General features: G+C 56.3%; 1 protein-coding gene across 1 annotated transcript in view; it reads right to left on the bottom strand.

The window, feature by feature from the left end:
• Prph (peripherin) overlaps nt 1–2,987 on the bottom strand; it is a 10,851-nt gene extending 7,864 nt beyond the window's left edge. Inside the window, 4 exon segments of the mRNA XM_005406695.2 lie at nt 215–310; nt 448–508; nt 958–1,864; nt 2,738–2,987. Of these exon segments, the coding sequence (XP_005406752.1) occupies nt 215–310; nt 448–508; nt 958–1,493 (693 nt within the window). The 5' untranslated portion in view covers nt 1,494–1,864; nt 2,738–2,987.
• Nucleotides 2,988–8,446: the final 5,459 nt, after the last annotated feature.

Raw genomic sequence — 8,446 nt, 5'->3', positions numbered from 1 at the left:
AGGCTCCGGGTGCGGCTCCGCTGCCGGCCAACAGGCGGCGCAGGGGCGGGACGCAAGCCACCTGTAGGGCCCGGCCCAGCGTGGAAGTCCGCCCGCAAAGCTCTCCCACTTTCCCGGGGCCGTTCTGCCGCTCCATCCGCGCGTCTCCCCGGGGCTCCCCGCAAGCGAGGCCCCTCCCCAGCCTTCCAGGCCCCTCAGCACCAGGTCCGCTCACCTCCTCGTGCAGTTTCTTGAGGAACTCGATCTCATCCATCAGGGACTCAATCTTGCGCTCTAGTTCCAGACGGGACAGGGTGGCGTCGTCCACGTCCTTCGCAGAAGGGCAGTGGGGTTCGAGAGAGGGAAGGCAGTCAGGACGAGGTCTTCCGGGCCCTCCTCTGCCTCGGGGTGCGCCCGCCCATGCACACGACGGACGCGCGAGGCGGAAGTCCGCGTGGGCCCTCTCACCTTGCGGAAGAGCACGAGGCTGTGCTCTGCATCCTCCCGCTTGCGCGTTTCCTCCTCCAGCCTGATGGGCAGAGGGGACAGGGACGAAGCTGCGGGCCACCACCCAGGGCCCCCGCTCCGGACCCGCTCCTGCTGCCGCCCGGGGCCCTGCGGCCAGGGTTCAGGCTGCCTGGCAAATCACCCGGCCCCCGTTTGTGGTGCTGGGGACCGCTCCCGGGCCTTGTACACGGAAGGCAAGCGCTCCACCACTGGGCCGCACCCCCAGCCCCTCGCCCTTTTTAACGGGGTGGAACCTGCGAAGCGGGTTCCCTTGAAGCCCAGGGGAGGCGAAAGACGCCCTCCGCCTCTCCGCGGACGGTGCTGGGCGGAGGCTTGGCGCCCACGGCCAAGGATGCCGCCGGCAACAGCTCGCGTTGGCCGGGGAGCCACGCCCTTGGGCTCTAGGGAGAGGAAGGCGCAGCGCGGCCTGGACGTGGCGGTCGGGTTGCCGCGCCCAGCCCCAGCCCTGACCTCTGCTTGAGCGCCAGCAGGTCCTCGGCCAGCCCGTCGCGCTCCACCTGCACCCGGTCGCGCTCCCGGCCCAGCAGCTCCAGCTCGCGCCGCAGCTCTCGCAGCTCCTGCTGGCACAGCTGGTCCGCGCGCGCCGGCTCCTGGCCCCGGGCCTGGCTCAGCTCGCCGCGCAGGGCCGCGTTCTGCTGCTCCAGGAAGCGCACCTTCTCGATGAAGTTGGCGAAGCGGTCGTTGAGCTCCTGTAGCTCTTGCTTCTCGTTGCTGCGCGTGGCCAGGAACTCCTGGTTGAGCGCCTCCGCCATGGAGAAGTCGAGGCGCTCGGAAGGCAGGCGCAGGGCCCCCGCCCGAGGGGCGCGAAAGCTGCCCAGGCGCACGGAGGAGCTCGGGGACGCCGAGCCCAGCAGGCGGCTGCTGGAGAAGCGTGAGCTGGACGAGTAGGAGAAAGCCCCGGGGGACAGCGAGGGCGGTGGCCCGAAGGTGCGGCGGTACGAGGTGGCGCTCACGCTGGCCCGGAGGCCCGACGGGTGGTGGCTCATGTCGGCAGAGCTCCGCAGTCCGCGCTGGAAGGGCTGGGCCGAGGCGCGAAGGAGCCGCAGACGCTGCGGGGCAGCTTTATAGCCCCACGGGCTCAGCGGGGGACGGGGCAGCTCCTCCCCCTGGCCTGAGGCCGGCCGGAGGGGGACTGGTGGGGAGGGGGACGCCCCACCCTGCGCAGCGCGGCGGCGCCGCACCCTCCCCTCCCCAGGCTGCTGGCGCCGGCCCCGAGGTTCCCCCTGTTGCTGGCGGGGATGGAATCGTGAAGCGACCACAGACCGGGGTGGCAGGCAGCGCCTTCCAGCAAGCCGCCAAAGCTGGAGCCCAGGGGACGGGAGGATTTGACTGCAGCTGGGGTCCCTGCCTGGAAGAGCTGGTAGAGACAGGGGAAGAAGAGGGCTCGAGGTTAAAGGGCGAGCTTCTAGCCGGGACTCAGACCGGGACCTGGCAGCCCTGGCGGAGGAGCGGAGCGCTGGCCTGACCGCGGCCCCCGAACTTGTGCCTCCACTTGTCTCATGAAGCCGAGGCTGTCACCTGCTGTCAGCTACGCCCTCCTTCACCACACACCAAGAGAGGTGGGGGACCAGAGAGTAGGGGCAGAGGGGGCTGGTGAAGGGCTGGTTGCTTCCTGATCCCCAGGGCCCTCTGAAGGGCTGATGATTGGCGCCAGCCAGCTCTGCCGCTGCTAATGGACTGACCAGCTCCCCTCCCCCTGCCCCTGCCTGGCAGAGGCTGCTGCTGCTCCGCCGGCCTTAAAGGCACAGCCCCCAGACCTCCACCTTCCCCAGGCCCCAACCAGGTGGGTAGCCCGCAGGAGGCTGAAGGTGGCTGGCTGTGCATCCCCTGGGAGGGTCTGTGCCATGCCAGAGGCTGAGTGGCCTGTGGATGCTGCCTGCCTTTACTGGAGTCTTCCGCTGCCCCTCCCCACCAGCTGCTGCTCAGTCACGGCCCTTCCCGGAATGAGGATGATTTTTCGGGTGGGAAGGGGAAGGAGAGGAGGGGCGGCAGCTGCTGCCAAGGCTGAGCAGTGGACAGACTGGCAGGAACCGGTTTCCGGTAGTGAGGAGGTGCAGGTACCCAGGGTGAGTGGGCTGGAGAGGGGAAGCAGAGAAGAAACTGAAGATGCCCACCCCGCTGTGTGAAGGAGGAGAGCGAAGCTCTGGACAGGCCCAGGCACAGGGCATAGGCATAGCCATTCCTTGTGTGCATGCGCACTTCCCCACAGCCTCTCAGGCCCCCACCCCACCCTCAGTTAGCAGGAAGGCTGATGTCTGGCCTTTGCATGGGACCCAGCTTCCAGAGCGCAGGCACAGGCTGCCCAGGGTGGGCAGAACTTGTTCTGATGGTCCGCAGCAATCAGGGTGCTGAGGCCTGTTGGGTTTGCCAGGAGCCCTGATGCTGCCATTGCCAGGGACTTCGGGGCTCTTCAGCCAGAAAGTGCGCTTTAGCTTGGCCCTGAGGGCGAGCTGCGTATCTGGGGAAGCAGGTTTGGGGCTCCAGACTGGATCTGTGGCTGGGGTGAGGAGGGCGGCTCCCTGGTAGGCCTGCCCCTCCTTCCTCCCTTTGTGCGTCCTCTGAGATGGGCCAGAGCCAGCACGGCTGCATCTTCCTCCGCTCTCCAGGCCCCTCCTTCCTTCCGGGCTATTGGTCTGTCGGTGCACAGCTGCCAGGTCTTTCTCCTGGCTGGGCCTGGCTTGGTTGCCAGGGGAGTGAGGAGGATGGGATGGATGAACCAAGGCCTGGGGAGTGGGGAGGGGTAGAGTCCAGGTGGGCTGGGGGCAAGAGGATTGGCAGGTTCAAGGAGGAGGAGGCCAGGAGGCTGGGGAAGCCTTGGTGCTCTCTGCCACAGCCTGGGCTCTGAGCCCCAGCTGCCATTGGTCTGGAGTCCCATCTACCCCGGACTCCACCCGACCCTCCAGAGCAACCAGGAGCCAGTGCTGAGCCTCTGCACCAGAGGGGAGGTCAGACTACGCCTGGGGAAGACAAGATCCAGCCTGTCTCTGCAGGGAGCTGAGAGAAGACCTTTGGGAGCAGAGGTGGCTGGGACTGGGGCCTCCAGATAGGGTCCTCCATTGCTTCAGCCACCAGCTCACTCCCCAGACCCTCAGAGGAGAGGGGCCCAAGGAGCCCTCAGTGTGGAGTGCACAAGGTGGGCGCCTGGATGGGGAGATGCCAGGCAGAGGAAGGCTTCTACCACTCAGGAGAGGAGTCAGGCCCTGGAGACCTTGGGGAAGGAAAAGAGGCTTAGGCTCGGGTCCCATCCAGCTGCCTTGCTTCCAGTACACAAGGCAGGACGAGGCCATTCTCTGTGTTAGGAATTTAGGCTTCAGTTAAATGGTGATGATTGTGGCTTCTACCTCATGATGGTGTTGGGAGGATTAAGTGAAAAATACGTGGGTTTTTTTGTTTGTTTTTGAGACAGGGTCTCGCTATGTAGTTCAGGCTGGCCTGGAAATTACTATGTAGTGAGTTCACTTGAACTCACAGCAAACCTCCTGCCTCAGCCTCCTGAGTTCTGGGATTATAGGTGTGCACCACCACACTCAGGTGAAAAATATGTGTATATACTTAGGACAAACATTGTAAATGCTGAAAAAATGTAGGTTTATTTTATTATTTATTTTGTGTATGTGTGTGTGGTACTGGGGATTGGCTTGAGAGTGTGATCCTCCTGCTTCAGCCTCCCAGAGCACTGTGATTACAGGTATGTCACTATAGCCATCTTACTTTTATTAGTATATTAATCTTCTAAATGATGTTGCCAGCTCTCAAGTGAAGTGAGGAGCTGGGCTTCTTTTGGGTTGTCCCCCTTGTGGCTGAGAGCAGCCATGAGGTAGAAGGAGCCAAGTACTGCCTGGCCCATGGCTGGAGGGAAGGCAGCCTCGTCCTGCCTTGTGTACTGGGACTCTGGACATAGCTACTCAACTTAATGAGCTGGAGGGATGGGGCTTTTCAGTGGTTCACCTCTGTTCACCCTATTTTCTTTACCCATAATGGGTCTGATAATAATAGTGCCCACTTCAGAACACTGGAGGATTGGTTACGATGCAGAGCACTTAGGACTTGGCCCGTCATGCATGCTGTGTATTAGCCAGAGTGATTATGACCCCTCCTTCCTCTGCCTCTCTCAGCTGCTCTGCTGAAGGCCTAGAGAGAAACAGTGGGTTCTTGCAGGAGCTTACAGCAAAGGAAGCAGCAAATTTAGGTTACTGGTGAGAGTATTGCTTAACAGTAGGCCTTGGACCCACCATTAACCATGTCTAACCAGCTGGCTAGAGAGGTGTAGGCAAGAGCGGAGGAGACTGGGTGAGCACACAGGTTGACAGCTGGTCTCCCTGGCAAGGTCAAAGAACAGTCATAGTGCAAGGAAGGATTCCACCGAGAGGGCAGGGAACAGTTTTTACACAATTGAATGGGTGGATTTGTGATTTTGGAGCTAGAGTATTTATGGATGTGAAGTTCTCAGGGTATCCTACAGGGGCGGGCAGTTGAGCCTATGCTAGAGTAGAGCAGAAGGTCATGGGAGAAGAGACCTGGCCACCAGTCTGGGCACTGACCAGCTGTGTGACCCTAACTGAGCTACTTGTCCTTGCTGAGCTTCTGCCTTTTCATTGTTAGCACGGGGATAACGACCCTCTTCTACTGTGTGAGGCTCACGTAGCTGCTCAACTATATTGATCGTCTTTCCTACTTCTGTATCACCATGAGGAAGCAGGCACAGAGGAACAGGGACATTTCCCTAAGTGCTGATAACCCAGTGTCAGCTGGGCCCTGGCTGAGGCCCAGGATGGGTGCACATCTCCACTCCACATCCTGGGGACAGCACAGTCTCCTTCCCAGGGTTCTTTTGCCAACCAGACTCAGACCAGTGGAGGACACCTGTGGTCCCAGCTACTTGGGAGGCTGAGGCAGGAGGATCACCTGAGTCCAGGAGTTTGAAACCAACCTGGGCAGCATACTAGGACACCATTTTAAAAAAAAAAAAAATTCCTTTGCCTGCTTTGCTTGAATTGGCTCACTTGAGTTTGACTCTACATGTCACAGATAAGGAACTCACTGCTGTCCCTTGGTTTCCTGGTTGTTAACCCCCTGAAGACCTAAGGCTCAGCAGGACAGGGAGTCTTCTCTAGGAGGCCAGGCCTGGGGTGGCCCTGCCGGTGGGCTGGGCTCTCGCCCTGTGGGACCCAAGGGGAGGCTCAGGCAGAGGGATCTGGCTTCCCAGTCTTCAAGATGCATGCTCCAGCCCAGTATGGCCACCAGGTCCTCACTCTCAGAATGAAGTCCTCAGAATGAAGTCCTTTCTTCATTGCCTCCAGTCTGGGGCTTTGCTCCTCTCACTCAGGAGCACCCAGGCCATCTTTGCATCTTATTCCTTCCCTCAATGCAGCTCTTAGCAATAGCTGACACATCCCACATGCCAAGTGCCAGGCTGAACATTTAACACATTTACACACTTAATTCCAACCTTCACAAACATCCTACCACATAGTTTTCTATGCTAGTCCCATTTTACAGAATAAAATGGGAAGAAACTGAGTCACAAAGAGTTAAGTAACTTGCCCTATGTCACAAAACTAGTAAACTAGTAATCTGTTTATGTCTGCCCCCCCAGTCCTGACACTATGATCAGTGAAGGCAGAAATCAGATCATACTTGTCTTTATGTGATTGGTATCTTTTTTTTGGTCTTTTTGAGACAGACTCTCACTATGCAGTTCAGGCTGGATTTGAGCTCACTTTGTAGCCCAGGCTGGCCTTAAACTTGCAATGATCCTCCTGCCTCAGCCTCCCCAGTGCTGGGATTATGGGCGTGCGCTACACACCCGGCTTGTGGTTGGTATCTAACTCCAGTCTTAGGTCAGCTATTTTCAAGGCACCTGAATCTCTTTCCGTTGTTGGTCTGTAAAATAGAGATCTGTTGCTGCCATCTTCTGGTCAGAAACTAGAATGACATGTCTGCAGTCTGCATCTGCTCTAGGTGAGTGTAAAATTAGGCAGCAGGAGTGCTGGAATGTGGGGGACAGTGCTCAATTACTTATTGTGGTCTCTTTTTTTGAGACAGGGTCTTGCTCTTGTAGTTCAGGTTGGTCTTGAACTCACTGTGTAGCCCAGACTGCCTTCAAACTTGTGGTGATCCCCCTGCCTCGGCCCCCAAGTGCTGGAATCACACTGTACTCGGCTTATCATGATCTCCTTTTTACACATGAGAATCTGAGAAGTTACACTTCAGAGACACCCTGAAATTAGAAGTTCCAAGCCCTAATTGCATTCTTCCCTGGGTGCTAAGAGCCTCCTCTGCCCCTCTCCCAAGCAAAATCTGTCTTCAACTCTGCCTCCAGTCTTCTCGGCCCACAGCTCCCAGTTCTGTCCTCACACACAGCCACCTCTCTACTGCCTGCCGGACCTTTCCAGAGAGCGCCATCCCAACTGGAAACAGGAGAGGATGTGCCCAGCAAGTCACACTGCCCAGCAGAATGCCAAGGGCCACAGCTGCAGTGTGGCCTGGAGATCTCCCTCAGATTCACCAGATCCCGTCGCTCCACTCAGATCTTTGGAACCTCTAGAATCTGCATTTTAACAAACTCCCTGAGTGCTTCATAATGCCCATGAAAAACTGAATATTCTTGGATAATTTTTTGCTTTAAATTGTCCATCTTGGCCAGGAATGTAGCTCAGTGGCATAAGTGCTTGCTTGGCAAGCCTGAGGTCATGAGTTCAATTCCCAGTACAAAAAAAAAAAATTGTCCATCTTAAAAAAACTAAGGCAAAGTAAACTACCTTTTATACCAATTTATTTTGAAAAAGTTCAAACCCAGAGAAAAGTTGAAAGAAATGCCAACATGAACACCAATATCCCTTCTCTCAGACTTACCAAGCATCACTATTTTGTCCCAGTTCCTTTTTTTTTTTGAGAAGTGGTCTCGTTATGCAGTTCAGGCTGACCTTGAGCTCACTTTGTAGCCCAGGCTGGTCTCGAACTCTCAGCAATCCTCTTGGCTCAGCCTCATGAGTGCTGGGATTACAGGCGTGTGCCACCACGCCTGGCTGTCCCAGTTCCTTTGAAAGTGTCAGACAGCATGGGATTTTTCCCCTTAAATACTTCAGTGCATGTCTCCTAAAAGTCATGGCATTCTCTTATATAATTTCATTACTACTGGCCCATTTAAGATCAATATAATAACATTGCTTCATCCGCAGTCCATATTCAAAGCCCAGTTGTTCCAGTAACGTTTTTCACAGCTATTTCTCCCATTGTGAGCTGTATCTGGCCGTCACCTGGGCAGAGGGAGGAGCCAGGGAAGAAGGATGAAGCTGTGATGAGCTTGGCATGGTCAGGGTTAGGGAAACATTGGTGAGGGCGGAAAAGCTGTCGGAGGAAAGCAGAACAGAAAGCTTAGAGTTTGTAGGGCTTCTGAAATCAGTAGAATACCCCCCCCACCTCCAAGATGTACAGTTTTATTATGTTGCTGTGACTGGGCTCAAATCCTGGCTCAAGTAATGCTCCTGCCTCAGCCTCCTGAGTAGCCTGGACTATAGGCATGTGTCACTGCACTGGGCTGGAGTAGACAATCTTAGATGCAATAAAAACCCACTGGAAAGTTTTAAACAGAGAAATCACTTGATCTGATTTATGGCTTTGAAAGGTCAAGCTGAAGACAGTTTTAGAATTGGGACAATATATGGACAACTATTCCTAGGCTTCTTAAAAGTGAATGTCAATTTTTAGAAATGTGGGTATATAGGCTAGGTGCAGCTCAGTCATGGAGTACATGTTTAGCACGTCCAAGGCCCAGTCAATCCCTTGCACCACAGCCTTCATGGGCTGTATCAGAAAAAATTACCAAAATCTTGTGGCTTAAAACAACCCAGTTTCCTCTCGTGGTTCTGGAGTCCAAAGTGTAGTCAGCAAGGCTGAGCTCCTGAATGCTCTGGAGAAGAATCTGTCCTTGCCTCTC

Source organism: Chinchilla lanigera, unplaced genomic scaffold, assembly GCF_000276665.1.
Source record: "Chinchilla lanigera isolate Chin_1 unplaced genomic scaffold, ChiLan1.0 scaffold00099, whole genome shotgun sequence".
Taxonomy (NCBI): Eukaryota; Metazoa; Chordata; class Mammalia; order Rodentia; family Chinchillidae; genus Chinchilla; species Chinchilla lanigera.
Note: the sequence above shows the minus strand (reverse complement) of the source record. Positions and strands in the feature narration are given on the sequence as shown.